The sequence below is a fragment of the Felis catus genome, chromosome D4 (assembly GCF_018350175.1).
Source record: "Felis catus isolate Fca126 chromosome D4, F.catus_Fca126_mat1.0, whole genome shotgun sequence".
NCBI classification, from domain to species: Eukaryota; Metazoa; Chordata; class Mammalia; order Carnivora; family Felidae; genus Felis; species Felis catus.
Genome location: NC_058380.1, coordinates 17,853,024 through 17,870,606, shown reverse-complemented (window position 1 = coordinate 17,870,606; position 17,583 = coordinate 17,853,024). Strand labels below are relative to the sequence as shown.

The following is a 17,583-nucleotide window of genomic DNA, read 5'->3' as shown; positions in this document are numbered from 1 at the left end:
GAAAACGACGATGGGTTGAGCTGCCTGGTTAGGGAACTTGGGAGGCAGCATAAAAATATTATTGTCCTGGGACAGCAGTGGAGCCAAGGGAGTAAGAAAGGGGGAGGGGCACTGCTGGTGACCCAGGGCACCGACTGGAGAGACTGAATATCTTCACATCTCCATCTCGCAGTGCTGAGTATTTATTTCTCCAAATGCAAGATTAACGTGTATTAATGAATGGATTTTCTCTGAGCAAATCTAAGCATCCAAATACACCTCTGTTCTTGTCAGGGGAAACTCTCTAGCTCTTAGCCCGTTTTCAGAATGGATGCAACAAAAGGTTCCAAAGCTAAACGCGCCTCTTTCCCGGCTCAGCTCTGAGCTCCATTCATTCCTCTAGACTGAAGGACTGGAACCCACGGGTGGGTTCACAGGAGAATCATCACCGATTGACCGAGCATGAGCTTTTAAACCTACCATTCTAACGCCGTTTTCAAAGGCTTGCCGGGTGAGTGGAGCCGGTCCGTCCACGGTCTTGCCATCATCATCCGGGCCCCAGCTGGCACTGTAGATATGCACGTGCTGGGGATTGAAGCTAACCGATTTCGCTTCAACCATGTCTGTGACATCTCCATCCAGCATCCGAACCCCTTCCAGACAGAAGGGAATTAGCTTGAATAGAGGCTTCACTATATAACACCCGAACAGCCCAAGACATACTCCAATCACAGCATTTGGGGGGCAAAGAATACACTTAACCAACAGTTATGTGAGCATATCCTCTCCCCCTCTCCCCCCAAAAAGGATAACGTAGACTCTTCCGAAGCTTTCTTGGAGAGAAAGTAAATTATGTTGTACACGATGGAGGAAAACTTCTTTCAAATCTTTTTTGTCCGTTATTCTCTTTTCTAACGTTCCCACAATTTCTCCCTTCCCTTTGCCCCTGTCTTCAGAGAGTACTTGACAGAGAGAACCCCAGGCAATCCATCTTCCCTAAATTTCTCTTCATTAGGTAACTTGGGTTCATAATTGGTATAAAGCATTCTGACCTTAGCGAGCTCACCAAATTTGGAAAGCGGCCAAGTTAGGTGGGTCTAATTTCCTCCATATTTAATATTATCTCCTAATCTGTAAGACTGATGTGAACTTAATATATTATTTCTTTGCCAAGTTATTTATGAGTCAAATAATAAATGAGAATGCTCTTGGAGCATGGAACGCATCAAATAATTCTCCAAGGGTTTTAATAATGTTTAGTCATTAATCTTCATTTAAGTATAGTCCTGCCCGATAGACAGGAATTTATTATTAACCTTAATAGGCAAAAATAAACAGAGATATGCAAAAATAAATTACAGGTCAAACGTCAGGCTTTCCTTCTTTCCTTTTATTTTTAAGACTTGAAACAGCCGAACATCTAATTATTAAGTAAACCTCTCTCTCCTTCAGCTTCAGCTAAATACCATCACTGAGAGACTGTAGTCTTTTACAATCCCATCTTATTGGTCCAGATTCACTCCTTTGAAAAACCTTGTTATCCAGTAGGATTTCAAGTTTTTATGGCTACCAACACATTTTTATTATAAAACTGCAAAGCAGGCCAGCTTTAATGCTATGTGGTTTGAGGTGGACTTCTGGTAGAAAATAAACCTATTTTTGAAAAAATACTGTACCTTCTTTGTGCTTTAAAAAAATGATTTAACTGTTAACTCTAAAACTTACAAACATAAAAAAATAGAATGGCCATGAGCATTGATATCAATGATACCCAAGAACTGTTAACATTGTGCCTGATTTGCATCGGAACCTTTTTACGCCATGTGACAGATAGGTCACTATACCCTTTTATATAGTGACCTGTCATGTGGCGTACAAAGGTTCCGCTGAAAATCATACATATCACACACACACACACACACACACACACACACACACACACACACACCATATATATATATATTTTTTACAAAAGAACAATAGAAATAAACACTCAGGACACATTAAATATCCCCAAAGCCTCCCTAAAGACATTGCACTTGATTGTTCCATCTCTTGGCTGTCTTTTCTGCTAGACTTTTGGATTTTTAAAGACGTATATAACAGGTGATACGGAGAACAAAGGTTGTAAAACAAGTCACTTTAAAAATTATGAAATGGAAAACTTCACTCAGAAGGCATGTCGACACTGTGTTTTGTGGGAGTAGAAAGCCTGGCTTTCTGCATATACTAGGTCCTAAGTAGCCACTGGTTTGCTTTAATTTGACATGAATATTCAAAATTCATCTGCACGGTTTTTACTAAAAAAAGATGGGCTACTTCATATTCTTCAATTTTTACTTCTTGCCATTTCAAAGCATAAAATGGAACTACAGTTGACCATTGAACAACTCAGAGTTAGATGTGCTAGCCCTTCCCCACCGCCGTGCAGTCAAAAGCCCACGTACGACTCTGACTCCCCCAAAACTTAACTCCTCTTGGCTGGAAGCCTTACCTCTAACATAAACCATCGATGAACATGTATTTTGTATGACATATGTATTATATATTGATTGTATTCTTACAATAAAATAAGTTACAGCAAAGAAAAGGTTATGAAGGAAATCTTATGGAAGAGATAATGCATTTACTGTACTGGACTGTATTTATTGAAAAAACTCTGCGTATAAGTGGACCTGCACGGTTCGAACCTGTGTTGTTTAAGGATCAACTGTATTTTATTGGGACAAAGAGGTCTGAAATAAACACTGACTATATAACTTCCTGGAGAAGGAGTGGCAGGTCCATGAAAAAAAAAATGCTGGATGAAATCCTATCGAGAGGGTAAATACACTAGTTTTCTGACCGAAAGTTAACAAATGGGAATTTTGCTTCCTCAAGTTTAAAGATGAAAGGCTGCTTTTTCTTTATCTGATGGCAAGCCTCCATGCTTTGGGTCTGGGGGTTAAATTTCTACCTCAGTATGTTCTTGTTCTGGGGATGACAGAGCATTTGTGAGTCATTGCCAGACATTCATTTCCTCGCGGAAGCCCCGTGCACTAGGTCGGCCGCTCATCTGCGAGTTCACACCTTCGTTCCCTCAAGGTCAGCGAGTGCTGGGGTAGCACTAGAAAGTAATGACGGGGACACGGATGTGTGTCAGTGTACGTGAGGGACTGTGTGTATCTGGGACGTCACGAAGGGTTGCTGAGGCAGCCACCGTAGCCATTTGATTCTCTGAGACTATCGGGTGTCCAGCAACCTCATCACTCTTCAGGGGAAATTTCTGTCTCTCTTCGTCAGCTCCTTCGTGAACCTTCCCCTTGACACACAGCAGACGCTCTCAGAGTACAGCTAATTCCTGGTTAACAGGCTGCCATACTCTAAGAATTCAGTGTGAAATAAAGGAGAGAAAGGGCAAATGTACTGAGCACTGACATTCAAGCAGTGTCAGAAAACCTTTCCTTAGCACTGTTACCATAGACCCCAAACATTTCACGTTACAAGACCTCTACACTTACCCTAGAAAGGACTGTTATCTTTATTTTTTTAGATCCGATTCTATTTACCACTTGACAACAAAGAGTGTACCGGAAACAAAGATGTCAGTCTAGTAACCGGGAACTTCATTCATCTGTGACACCGGTTAGGAGACCCCCCCCGCCGGGGGACACCTTCCGAGCCACTAGCATCTCTAGTCTCTCTCATAATGTGTTCTTCCCATTGGTGTGTGACTGAGGCACTAGGCTACAGCTAACAAATATGCTAACAGACGGGAAAGTAAGAGTTTGCTTCTATTAATGCCTAGATTTATACTACTTCGGTTGGGCCCTTGGAGTAGGCATCTGTCTATTTGAGTTTGTGCAGGCATGTATAATGTATACACATAATCTGGAATTATTAACAGTACAGTATCACTACATTATGGGGCTACAAAAGGAGGTTTTACCGCTTGCCAATTTCACGTCAATTACAAGGAACTTTTTGTAAAGCGTAAGGACAAAGAAAAAAATGGGTTTTCTGTTTTGACGTAACTTCGAAATGTTTCTTTCCCTAGAGATGTGATGGGCTCGTATTTATGTTATCAGTTCTCTCTGACCCAGGCAGCGATTATATAGTTTGGGATAGAGCTGTCAATGACCACCCCCCCCATCTTCGTGACTCAACATTTTTTTTCACGCCTGTTTTAAAGAAAGACATGTCTGTGTTTGCGACACTTTAGGGAGATGGCTTCAAAAGCCTTTAACTGTATTAATAACACATGCTAAGGTGGTCATTTTCGGCAACAGGTGAACACTACTGTGCGCTCAGATCCCTGTCTTGAGCTCACAAAGGGTTCCGCATCCGCCTAGGTTTGTTTCCCATACCTCCGATCTTGGCATTGAAAGCAATTCCGACTGTGCAGTGAGAGTTGTTTGCTGCGGCTGCCACTTCTCCAGCACAGCGGGTCCCGTGCCTGCAGGGAGAACACACACACTTGCTAAAGTACGACACTCCATCCTCACAAACCCAAAAAACATCACTGCCACCATGCAGACTTCAAAGTGGTGAAGAACGCAGCAAGCTGTGTATGTTCCTGGAACTTCTGTCTCAATAGCACAGAGCCTGTCCACTGCAAACTTTGAGCATTTCATTATATTCGGTTTGGGATTACAGTAAAACCTTTGGTTTTGAGCATAATTTGTTCCGGAAACATGTTCGTCATCCAAAGCACTCGCATATCAAGGCAAATTTCAAGAACCATCGGCTGAGGTGTGATCATGACATTCGGTGCCATGTACTACTCATATTGCAAGACATCGCTCATTTATCAAGTTAAAATGTTGGGGCGCCTGGGTGGCGCAGTCGGTTAAGCGTCCGACTTCAGCCAGGTCACGATCTCGCAGTCCGTGAGTTCGAGCCCTGCGTCGGGCTCTGTGCTGACAGCTCAGAGCCTGGAGCCTGTTTCCGATTCTGTGTCTCCCTCTCTCTCTGCCCCTCCCCCGTTCATGCTCTGTCTCTCTCTGTCCCAAAAATAAATATACGTTGAAAAAAAAAATTAAAAAAAAAAAGAAAAAAAAAGAAAAAAAATGTTTAAGAGAGGTTCTTGTCTTGCAGAATACTCGCAGAACAAGTTACTCAGAATCCAAGGTTTTACTGTATATTCCTGAAATATATATACACATGTATGTATATATGTATATATAAAATCTCCTCGAAAGCTAACATCAAATGGTATGTTTCTTCGTATTCTCTCAACTTTCATTGTCCAATATGGTAACCACCAGACATCCATGGCCATTCAGTACTTGAAATGTGACTAGTGTGACCTTATTTCAACTTTCTTTAAATTTAAGAACTAGTATTCAATTCAATTATTACAAAATTTAAGAATGTCGCTACAGGAGAATCTACTTCTTAAACTGTAAACTAAAATACAGATCAAGTATCTTCAGTGAAAATCTACCATCTAAAATGCGATATGCCATAAACACACATTGGATTGCTAAGATTTGATACGAAAAAAGCAATGTGAAATAATCCCCTAATACTTGTTTTATATACATGACATGAAATATTTTATTTAATAATATATATCATCAATATTTATTTCACCTGTTTCCACCATTTTACTGCTCTTTAAAAATGGGGCTACTAGAAAAGCAAACATCTTTTTCTGAAAAACATTCCGTTCATTTCTCACCACAGTGACTTTGTTCCTTGATCAGAAAAAATCCTTTAACTGAAAGGACTTCTAAAATCATCCTATCTGAGGATGGCAGAGAAGTTCCAAGTGCAAAGTATAATCTGATTAGAGATGTTGACCTAACACTGTATTCAGAAGAATTCTGACATATGGCCGAGCCAGAGAAAGGAGACTAGGGCCGATGACGACTGTGTGTTCTAGATGCAGACGAGGGTGTAGTAACCACAATAAGGTATTTGTCATTGCTACTCAAGCCCAAGGCTCATTCCTTTGCCCTCAGTTTTAGAGATGAGGGTGCTTAAGGAGGCCCTGAGATGGAGAGGCCTGAGTGCCTCACTCAATTAAACGTCCAACTCTTGATCTCGGCTGAGGTCGTGAAGTTGGGGTTCATGAGTTCGAGCTCCACATTGGCCTCTGGGCTGATGGTGAGAAACCTGCTTTGGAATCTGTCTCGCCTTCTCTCTGCCCCTCCCCCACTTGTGCTCACTTGCTCTCTTGCTCTCAAAAAATAAATGAATAAACTTAAAAAAAAAAAAAAAGGAGGCCCTGAGATGTAGAGAGATATGCTGAAAGCAGCCCAAACATTATTTTTTACTTTATAGAAGAGACCACACTCATCATGGGCTATGACTAGTGCAAACGTAAACAAGTTACTGCTTATGATGGATAGGTACACACACAAGTTTAGACAACAGAGAAATGCCCTGCTTCATCCACTTAGTAACGTCATACATATCTTCCTATGTGAATAGTCAACATGTCATTTAAAAGCTTACTGTTAACTCACATCATCTTTTAAATGGTGCACCCTTCCCCTCACCCCCATAATCTCTTTCACAACTCACTTATTCCTGGAAATTTACCCAGTATTTCACTAATATTAACAAGGCTATGAAGAAAAATCTTGAGCGTTTATATCATTTTATACCTTGGGATAAACTCCTAGAAGTGGAATTACTCCATCAAAGAGTACAGAATACACCGTCAATTTGTTCAGATGTTTAAAGTAATAAAACTAAACCTCAAAAAACCCCTGCAAGATGGATAAATGTTATTACGAAGCATCAAATTTCTGTGCATCACACACAAAAAGGAAATACCATAAGCCTCCTTGAATGACAATATGAAGAATGGAGAAAATATCGGAGCAAATCCCTGTGTCCATAAACCCCTATGAATGAGTTTTTCAATCTTTTTCATCCTTGCCAATTGGACATGAAAAACGTTACCTCATTGTTACTTCCCTTTCTATCCCCTCAGATTACATTTGATGTCGTACATCTTTTCAAATACTTATTAGCAATTTCTCTTTCTTGCTTTGTGAATAACATCTTCATGCCTTTTGCCCAGATCTGTTGCATATACATTCCCAGATACGTTGTTTGGAACACAGCAATCTTATGGCAATTTTAGGTCATTCTACACAGGAATTAATTTTGAGGTACCCCCAACTATCTTGGCATTCTGGCATTTGATTGTACCACTTTAATCATCAGAAAAAGGATCCATTTTTAAAGGAAAATAATATTAATATTTTTTAATGTTTATTTTTGAGAGAGAGAGAGAGAGAGAGAGAGAGTGAGGAGGGGAGGGGCAGAGAGAGAGACAGAGACAGAGACAGAGAAACAGAGACAGAATCTGAAGCAGGCTCCAGGTTCTGAGCTGTCAGCACAGAGCCGGACGCAGGGCTTGAACCCAAGAACCTCGAGATCACGACGTGAGCTAAAGCGGAAGCTTAACCGACTGAGCCATCCAGGTGCCCCGGAAAATAGTATTTCTTTTGTAAATTGCAACCTAAACTGCCAATTTTACCTACCCCTGAACCCAGCAATTATTTACTGTGACTCTTCATTAGTCTCTGACTGCATATCATTGCATGGTGTAAGTTATTTTTTTCTCAAATGTCAAATTCCCTTTGTGAGTCCATTTTTCTTATACTTCATTGTATCTATTACTAATTAAGGCAAGTGCTACAGGATCATTAAGGATCTGATTTTAATTCTCCAATTGTTATTTGTAAGTCCATTGCGACAGGCTTGTCCATTGTGTTATGGATTTGATGTTTTCTGCAGTTCTGTCAATTTTTATTTTATTTAGAGTGGAATTATTAAATTTTGCTAGTGAAACTATTTATGAATATGTAGTAAAACTCTAGGAATCCTACAGCAAAAAAAATTAAAATAAAGATACAGGTTAATAATTAAATTATATACCTTTTTTGCTCCCTTGACTGTCAAACATTCGTATCAGTTATAGCTCTTATAAGTACAATATAGTTATGTTTTCTTTGAATCTAGGCTATATTTGTCCTTTACTTGAGAGTAAGTATATTTACAGTGACTATATCCATTGTTATATGATATATTTATGTTCATTTCTGTATGGATGTCATTCATATGATTAGCTAGTGTTTCTCATAGCTATTTGATCATAAATACCTAACATCACAAAGTCTAAAGTCATCGACACTTTTTTCAACTTTTCCCAAACAATACAGACTACACTGTTTAAACTGGGATTACTCACCTCTTAACAAATAAGTTCCCTATGATTCTAGTCATACATTTTTTTTAACCTTTGAAACTATCCATTTGTGCCGCTACTTTGAATAACCAATGTTTGTTTAGATTTACCAATATTCTTTGCCCTATCTGTTTTTGTGGTTCATAACTCCCTTTTGGGATCACTGACTTCTTTCTGAAGAACATGCTATAAATGAGTCCATCAGAGAGTCTTTTGGTAGCCTCAGAAAATTATTTTACTCTTGTTCTTGAGAAAGAATTTCACTGGGTATATAAATGTAGACTAACAGCACTTCAAAAAGGCTATTCCACTGTCTTCTAGTTCCATTGCTTCTGGTGAGAAATCAGCCATCTTGGCAATTGAGTTCTCTCTGGATACTTTTCAGATCTTGTCTTTGTCTTTTCTACTCTGTAGGTTCATTAAGACGTCGTTAGGATTTTTTTCTTTCGTGCAATTCCTAAGCCAGTGATTAAATGTTTAAATCTTCAGAAGTCTCGGGGCGCCTGGGTGGCACAGTCGGTTGAGAGTCCGACTTCAGCTCGGGTCACGATCTCGCGGTTCGTGAGTTTGAGCCCCGCATTGGGCTCTGGGCTGACAGCTCAGAGCCTGGATCCTGCTTCGGATCCTGTGCCTCCTTTTCTCTCTCTCTCTGCTCCTCCCCTGCTTGCACTCTGTCTCTGTCTCTGTCTCTCTCTCAAAAATAAACAGTAAAAAATTTAAAAAAAATCCTCAGAAGTCTCAGCTCATACCTTTGAAAATTACCTTACTCTTTAATTGCACCTTCAGACTTTCCATATCTTTTTCCCTCCGGGCTGCTCTCTATGTAACTTGCTCAGTTCTATATAACACTTATCTTCGGCCATGACTAACTTGCTATTTAATCCTTTCACTACATTACTCGCATCGATCATTAGGTTTTTCTTTTCAAGTTCCTTTTCGAACCCACCTGGTTAATTTGAGCAGTCTCTTCAAAAACAAAACACTTTTCAATTGAATGTACTGACACATACATTTCTTGGTATGTGTGAATGATATGTGATAATTCTAAAATACGTGAATCTAATTCTGCTTTTTTTGCTGCTGGATTGTTTTCGTGGTATTATTTTCCCCATGTGGTTGGCAAACCATCCATTCGGAAGGCTTTTATCTTTGTGAATTCTTTGAGGCTGGAAGGGACGATGCATTAGGAGTTTCTGTTTTATGCAGAAGTCTTCTCTCACTTCAGTGAACCAAGGTCCTATCTCCTGCCATCCCTGTGCTTTAAAAAATCCCGCTCCAGGCTGGCTGGCATTGGCTGAAAATATTCCTAGGGCCCACCTATTGCCTACCTAGGTGACGCTTCTGAGAGAAATACTCCAGCTATCCCCTTAGCTCAACCATGTACTAAAAATTTCTGTAAGATTTTCCCAGGAGTTTTAGATGTGCTACAGTAGGAAAGATTTAATTATCTTTTCGACCACACTATTTTTAAAACGTAAGAACTTGGCTCTGTACTCCTCAAATGCAACAAAACCCTGCACATATTATGCTCGTCATTAATGTACAGTGATTTCTCCTAAGTGAAGAACAGAGTGACTATTTCCTTCTAAAAACATTTCTTATACAGATTTCTGTACATTGCTCTAGATCGTGAGCAATGACGAACCATTTGGGGGGAACAGAGAAGTTACCGCTCTACCGCAGATGCATCTATTTCAAATACTGGTTAAATAATATTTGGAACATACTGTAATTGAGGGTCCAAGTTGCTAGCTCAACTGCATTCAAACAGCTCACTCTCTTCAGGTGACAGTGATCGTTACCCCATGTAAAGTACCTGTCATCTTTTGTATTTTTATACCTTGGTTGGATTCAGTGTTTCGACTTGGATTTAAGATAGATCAGGGGTATCTGAGTGGCCCAGTCGGTTTAGCATCCGACTTCAGCTCAGGTCATGATCTCGGGGTTCATGGGTTCAACCCCCGGTGCCAGGCTCTGTGCTGACAGCTCAGAGCCTGGAGCCTGCTTCGGATTCTGCGTCTCCCTCTCTCTCTCTGCCCCTCTCCTGCACATATTCTCTCTTTCTCTTTCTCTTTCAAGAAAAATAAATAAATATTTAAAAAATTCAAAAAAAAATAGATCATGTAACAGTGGATATCATCATGACCTGTTCAAGTACATCAACAAGATTAAGTTTACTGCTTCTCTCAAAGAACAAGGGTGGTCGGCATTAAGAATATTTATGATGTCAGTCAAATATAAAGGTCACAAAACAGACCAAAGTCGGTGTTTCAGACGTATCTTTCTTCAGAGATAACAGAGTATAGGCATACAGATTACTGTCAGCCAAAGAGAACAGTTCCAGTAGATTCTAGTCCAGAAAACAATATGCTCATTATACTACACTCTGACCCACAGCACCTAAATAGGAATTCATTAGCCAACTCCCATGCAACACCGCGTGGAAAATTAGCCGTTTAGTTTCCTTGCCTATCATCATGATAACACTAATACTCATTATTTTCTGAGACCACAGAAGGTAACCCAATGATACAAACTATAATGGACATTTAGACCAACGGCAAAATGAAACGGACATCACGTAATATAAAGTGGATGTAGACGAACTCGGAAGTAAAAAGTGCATCACATCTCTGATTCTCTTAGGCGTATTATCATTGCTGCCGGTACTGTAGTAAGTGAAAAATGTTTTATCACAGAATTTTTTTACTTGAATAAACCATTTTGGCTCGGAAAGAGCATCCTGATAAAGAGGTGATGACAGCCTCTGTTCTACCATTTCAAGTTTTCTCATCTACTACGTTATCTGTTCCCAACAATAAACCACTGAAATTAAAGGTCTCCAAAAGTTTTACCCGGGGTCTATGATTGAAAAGAAAGAAAATGAGACCAGAGAGTGCCTGTTCATTCATTCCTACAATATTCTGAACTCATACAGGGGAAGCGAAGGGAGTGTAGAGTATAAATGCATCGTCGACTGTATCTTGCTAGGTGGTAAAATACTGCCTTCACATATTCTCTTGCCTTCTCATAGCCCTAGAGTCACAGTGCTTTGTGAACTTTGTTTCTTCCATAGGAGTTAGTGGGGATAGACATATCAACTTACTTGAGCAGCTTGAGGTTCGGAGACAAGCTGCAAGTAAGCTCAGCAATGAACCCGAGACGTCGGGACACGCACGACAGGTCTTCGGTTGCCACCGCGTTGCTTGAATGTCAAAATTCAAGCCACACACCAAGCAGTGACATCTTGGAGAAAGACTATTTTCTCTTCCATTTCCTTCTTGAAACCTCTTCAGCTGTTCGTGGATTCAGTCTACCCCCTCACTGTTTCTATTCCCTTTTGACATCTGCTGGGCCCGTTCGCTTTGGCATGTTCTAATTTTGTTTAAATTTGACTGAAAACTTGCCATTTCAAAAGCTCGCTTGGAAAGAGAGAGGAGAGCAAGAAATAATGATGTATTTGGCGTGTTCTCCAAAATACCGCTTAGAACTGACGTTTCTGATGCTCAGATTGTTCTTGATAATATTACCACCTTGTGCTTACATCACACTCTACAGTTCTTTTTTTAAAAAGTTTATTTATTTTGTGTGTGAGCATGTGCATGAGAGAGAGAGAGACAGAGAGAGAGAGAGAGAGAGCGCGAGCCCCAAGCAGGCCCCACACTGTCAGTGCAGAGCCCGGCATGGGGCTTGATCCCACGAACTATGAGATCATGACCTGAGCCGAAACCAAGAGTCAGACACTTAACCAACTGAGCCACCCAGGCGCCCCCACGCTCTCCAGTTCTTTTAAGTATTGTAACCTCGTCTGATTCTCACCTCAACCCTTTCATGTAAGCAAAACGGGTATCCCTTCTCTAGTTTCACAAATGAGCAAATTCAGTCAGTCAGATGGTGACTGGAAGGTAAAAAAACATGGCGGGCTCAATCCTTATGTGATGCCTCTTCACTATTCCAGGGAGAGGCACGGGGGTCCACGTCCCTGTCTTTGAATGGCTGCCAAGATTTCATGCCTTTTACGTGCTACCCTACTTCGTGAGGTAGTTAATGGCAACTCCACTCCTTCATTACTATTGATGACAGGATATTTGACAGTCTATTTTATAGAATCCCTCTAATAAATTATTCAGCTTGAGGTAGAAGGAGAAAATGCTGGGAATCTTAAAAATGAAAACTTAAGAAGAATGGATTATTGCCCTGTCTTCAGTGAAAAGCTTTACTAAATCTCTTGTAAAAGTTTTGGGGGGGGGAAGAAAGGTAAATTAAAAATTGTTTGAGGTGACAAATCACACAGTCCACTTTTTGGTGATTAGTTTTTGTGAGACAATTAAGATACTAGCTTCTGAAGTGACTGCAATTATACATAGTCCCTGAGGCTCCCATAATATTAAATTTTTTATTATACAGGGAAGGAATTCAGAAAAACTCATTCAAAGTAACTGCTATGGACTGAATGTTTTCGCCCACCTCACACTCAATTCATACGTTGCAACCCTAATCCCAGTGTAAGGATGTCTGGAGCTGGGGCCTTGGGGAGGTTATTAGGTCGCTAGGGTGGAGTCCTCATGATGGAATCAGAAACAGCAGAGAACATTCTTCCTTTCTCTCTCTCTCTCCCAAGTGTGGATACAGTAAGAAGGCAGCTATCTGCAAGGCAGAAAGAGAGCCCTCACCAAGAACGGAATCTTGGACTTCTCAGCCTCCAGAATGGTGAAAAATAAAGATTTATTGTTTAAGCCACCCAGTCTATGGGATTCAATTATTCCAACCTCCACCAAGACACCAACAAATAGCTATATAGAATAAGATATTCAGAGATGCTCTGACAGCCTAATATTGAAAACATCTTAAGCATGAACTCTAAATTATGACAGCTCTAAATAAATTAACACTTATTCATTTTTTAGGGAGACAGAGAGTGAGCAGGGGGGGAGCAGAGAGAGAGGGAGACACAGAATCGGAAGCAGGCTCCAGGTGCTGAGCGGTCAGCCCAGAGCCCGACGCGGGGCTCGAACTCATGGAGCTGTGAGATCATGACCTGAGCTGAAGTCGGACGCTGAACCAACTGAGCCACCCAGGGACCCCTAAAGTACGACGGCTCTTATACTTAGCAGCAGGCATTGTGAATCCTCCTCTTGGTCTTTAAGAAGAGATACATAATATTTAAGGAAGTTAATAAAAGTGAGCATTCATCAACTGCTCCAAAGTCTAACAGATATGTATGTTACAGATAAGAAAGTGAAAAATATATTTTATCATGTTAACTACTAACAGGCCAACAAAGAGTTAGCATCAGATATATCACATGTAAATGACTAGCAAAGTATTCTAAAAAGCAGAAAATTTTCTTTTACAGGTTTAAAACTACTGTTAGCTTGACACACACATACACATATACACACACGAAGCACAGATAAAAACTAGTAAGATCTGAACACGGTTTACAGAGTGTATTCACGCCAATTTCCTGGTTTTGATATTTTACTCTAATGATATAAGTTGTTATCAGCGGGGGAATCTAGATGAAGAGTATGGGGGACTTGTATATTTTTGCACCTTTCTGTGAATTTATAATTATTTTCTTAAGTAAAAAAAAATCATTGTGGTTCTGAAGAATCTCCAGTTATTTACAATATTTGGTTGTAATTCAAGACGAGTGTTTTAGTCACAACACGAAATAATGACAATAATATAAATAAAACTCAAATGGTCAGTATACTGCCCTCTTAAAAATGTTTAGATTTTTCACAAACTTATTTTTAAAAATTTTTTAGTTTATTTTTTGTAATTGAAGTATAATTAACATAGTGCTTGATCAGTTTCAGGTGTACAATATAATGAGTCAATAATTCTGTACATTTCCCAGTGCTCATCAAGATAAGTGTACTCTTGATCCTTTTTATCTATTTCACTTATCACCCCCACCCTCAACATCCCCTTCTCTGGCAACCACCAGTTTGTTCTCCGGATTTAAGTCTGGGTTCTGGTCTCTTTTTTCCTTTGTTCTTTTGTTTCTTAAATTCCACATATGAGTGAAATCCTATGGTATTTGTCCTTCTCCAACTTATTTCACTTAGCAGTATATTAGGTCCATCCATGTTGTTGCAAATAGTAAGATTTCATTCTTTTATGGCTGAGTAGTATTCCACTGTGTGTGTGCACATATGTATATATATGTGTCACACACACACACACACACACACACACACACTCCACATCTTTGTCCATTCATCTATCAATGGACAGTTGGGTTGCTTCCATATTTTGGCTATTGTAAATAAGGCTGCAATAAACATAGTGGTGTGTGCATCTTTTCAAATTACTGTTTTGTTTTCTTTGAATAAATACTCAGTAGGGAAATCACTGGATCATATGGTAATTCCATTTTTAATTTTTGAAGGAACCGCCATAACGGTTTTCCACAGTGGCTGCACAAACTTGCATACCCGCCCCAAGAATGCATAAGGGTTTTTTTTTTTCTATACATCCTCGCCAACACTTGCTATTTCTTGTATTTTTGATTTTAGCCTTTCTGACAAGTGTCAGGTGACATCACATTATGGTTTTGATTTGCATTTCCCTGATGATTAGTGACGTTGAGTACCTTTTCATATGCCAGCCATCTGTATGTCTTCTTTGGAAAAATGTCTATTCCGGTCCTCTGCCCATTTGTTCAGATTATTTATGTTTGTTTATTGGTGTTAAGTTGTGTAAGTTCTTTATATATTTTGCATATTAACCCCTATCATTTTCCAATATCTTCTCCCATTCAGTAGGTTGCCTTGTCATTTTGTTGACGGTTTCCTTTGCTGGGCAGAAGCTTTTTGTTTTGGTGTAGTTTATTCTTGCTTTTGCTTCCCTTGCCTTAGGAGACACATCTAGAAAAATGCTGCTAAAGCCCATGTCAAAGAAATTACTGCCTATGTTTTCTTCTAGAATTTTATGGTTTCAGGACTCACATTTAGGTCTTTAATCTATTTTGAGTTTACTTATGTGTACAGCATAAGAAAGTGGTCCAGTTTTCCCAAAACCATTTGTTGAAAAGACTGTCTTTTTCCCATCTTATATTCTCACCTCTTGTAGATTAATTGACCATATAAGCACTAGTTTATTTCTGGGCTCTGTATTCTGTTCCATGGATCTGTGTCTATTTTTGTGCCAGTACCATACTGTTTTGATTACTACAGCTTTGCAGTATGTCTTGAAATTTGGGGAGAGTGATCTCTCCAGCTTTGCTGTTGTTTCTAAAGACTGCTTTGGCTAATTAGGGTCTTTTGTGGTTGCATACACATTTTAGGATTATGTGTTCTAGTTCTAGGAAAAATGTTGGTATTTTGATAGGGATTACTTTCGATCTATAAATTGCTTTGGGTAGTATGAACATTTTAACATAGGTTATATGAGCATGGTGGATCTTTCCATTGGTTTGTGTCTTCAGTTTCTGTCATTAATGTTTTATAGCTTTGGAGTAGAGGTCTTTTACCTCCTTAGTTTATTCTTAGGTATTTTATTCTTTTTGGTGCAATTATAAATGGGACTATTTTCTTAATTTCTCTTTCCATTTCTTCATTATTAGTGCATAGAAATGAAACAGATTTCTGTATATTCCTTTGGTATTCTGAGGCTTAACTGAACTCATTTATCAGTTCTAGTATTTTTTGGTGGAGTCTTCAGAATTTTCCACATAGAGTATCAGATCATCCGCATTAGGGAAGGTTTTATGTTTTCCTTACCAGTTTAGACGTCTTGTATTTATTTTTCTTGTCAATATGTCACTTTGATAATGTTCTCTTACCTCCACCATTTTCCCTCTTCTTTACTCTTTCCAGCCTAGACCTTTGACATCTCCCTCTTTTTTTTTTTTCTTCTTCCTTCTATCTGCCCAAGCCTAGGAAAATAGTTTATTCATTACTAACTGAATTCATTGTTAACGATGCTAGCCTATACATAAAAGAATAAACAGCTTGGTTTATCAGAAAACCTAGTTCTTTAGCTCACTCCTGTTGCTTTCTCAGATATAATATTGCAGGCGCTGAGGTACATTAAAACCCACGACAAGCACCTATGTGCATGGGTATGGTCTTGACAAAGATCTTAGTCACCTGTTTATTAACCTAACTCTCCTCCTACCCTTAAGAGTCAACAACATCCTCAAAGCAATGGGGTATGAGAGATCCTCGTTGATTAAATATACGAATCATGATAAGGGAATGAGGCCTTTCTCCCTGGCTCACTGGTTCTCTATAGATTGATCTATCATACTTTTCAGTTCTTCTTTTAATTTTCATGATTAGTTTACCATGTGAAAACATGAATTCATTTCTATGAATTCAGTCTGCCCATGCTTGCTTATGTTCCCCAGTGATTTCATGGTGCTCTTCCTTCCCCACTGGGTCCATGAAGAGCCCACAAATCTACGCTTGAAGCTCCCTAACCTCTATCAGAGGGTTCTGTTTACTGTCTAAAACCGAGATCTACTAGTTTTTACTCTATGTAGTTAGCACTTTGGGAACACCCTGATCTCATTTTCCACCACAAATGGAAGACTGCAAAATTGTCTCCCTTACCCCTGACTATGAATAGACAGAAATTAGTCATTCCTGCTGATTCATTTCAGGTCTGTTCTCAGTGAGCTGGGAGTCAAGTGTTTTCTCTTAAAAGTTCATAAATGTGGATTGGGAAGCTCCAACTCTTCCTTGAAATTGGAAGGCACAGCACGATGTCATCTTTTCTACTGCTTTACTGGGTTAAGTTGCTATCTACAATTCTGGAAAGTAGAACTATAACACTTTCTTTTTGTGTAAACAAGGAATTCTGCCAGGAATTGGCAGAATTGGTTTTTTTTCCTTGAAAATGATCAAAGAACCTCCCAAGGATGAGTTTATTTAACAATATTAGTCCCTTCTTCCCTCCTTCCTTCCTTTCTCAAGTCCAGATAATTCACATCCTATGTCCAAGCATCTTTGAAGCAAGGGGCATACGAAGTTGAATAATATCAGGCTGTGGTGCTTCCAATCTTGGTAGGGAAAATTCTGAGTGAAGAATGGACAAAACCTTTCTTCCTTATCTATAGGGGAATCACTTTGGTTTAACTTTCTAGCTCTGTTCCCCTGGATATCTGGTAAAGGTGGGATATCAGCTACCTAGCAACACTGCTTATGATAAAAATGAACCCTGGTTGGTGAACTACCAGGAAGGGGGAGGTCTGTGGCCAGGATGTTGGATACACAATGAGAAGTCTTGGCTTTGGGCTTCTGCGAGTAGATACCAGACGCTGAGTGTGGTTTTCCTCATGTGTCCCCCAGAAGCTCTATGTATAGGCTCTTGCAAGAAATATTGTTCCTAATAGCATGGGCTCTTTAAGGCAAAGTGACCCCACTCACATGGCTCTTTCTTGTACAGCTGAGGAGTCATTT

At 39.6% G+C, this 17,583-nt stretch overlaps 1 protein-coding gene across 9 annotated transcripts in view; it reads right to left on the bottom strand.

Moving 5' to 3' along the window:
• PCSK5 (proprotein convertase subtilisin/kexin type 5) overlaps positions 1 to 17,583 on the bottom strand; it is a 461,238-nt gene that overhangs the window by 285,270 nt on the left and 158,385 nt on the right. For all 9 annotated transcript variants that reach the window (XM_023243354.2, XM_023243355.2, XM_023243356.2 and 6 more), the window contains 2 exons: positions 4,326 to 4,414; positions 460 to 632 (listed from right to left, as the gene is read on the bottom strand). In XM_023243354.2, coding sequence (XP_023099122.2) covers positions 460 to 632; positions 4,326 to 4,414 — 262 coding nt within the window. The remainder of the gene's footprint in view (positions 1 to 459; positions 633 to 4,325; positions 4,415 to 17,583) is intronic.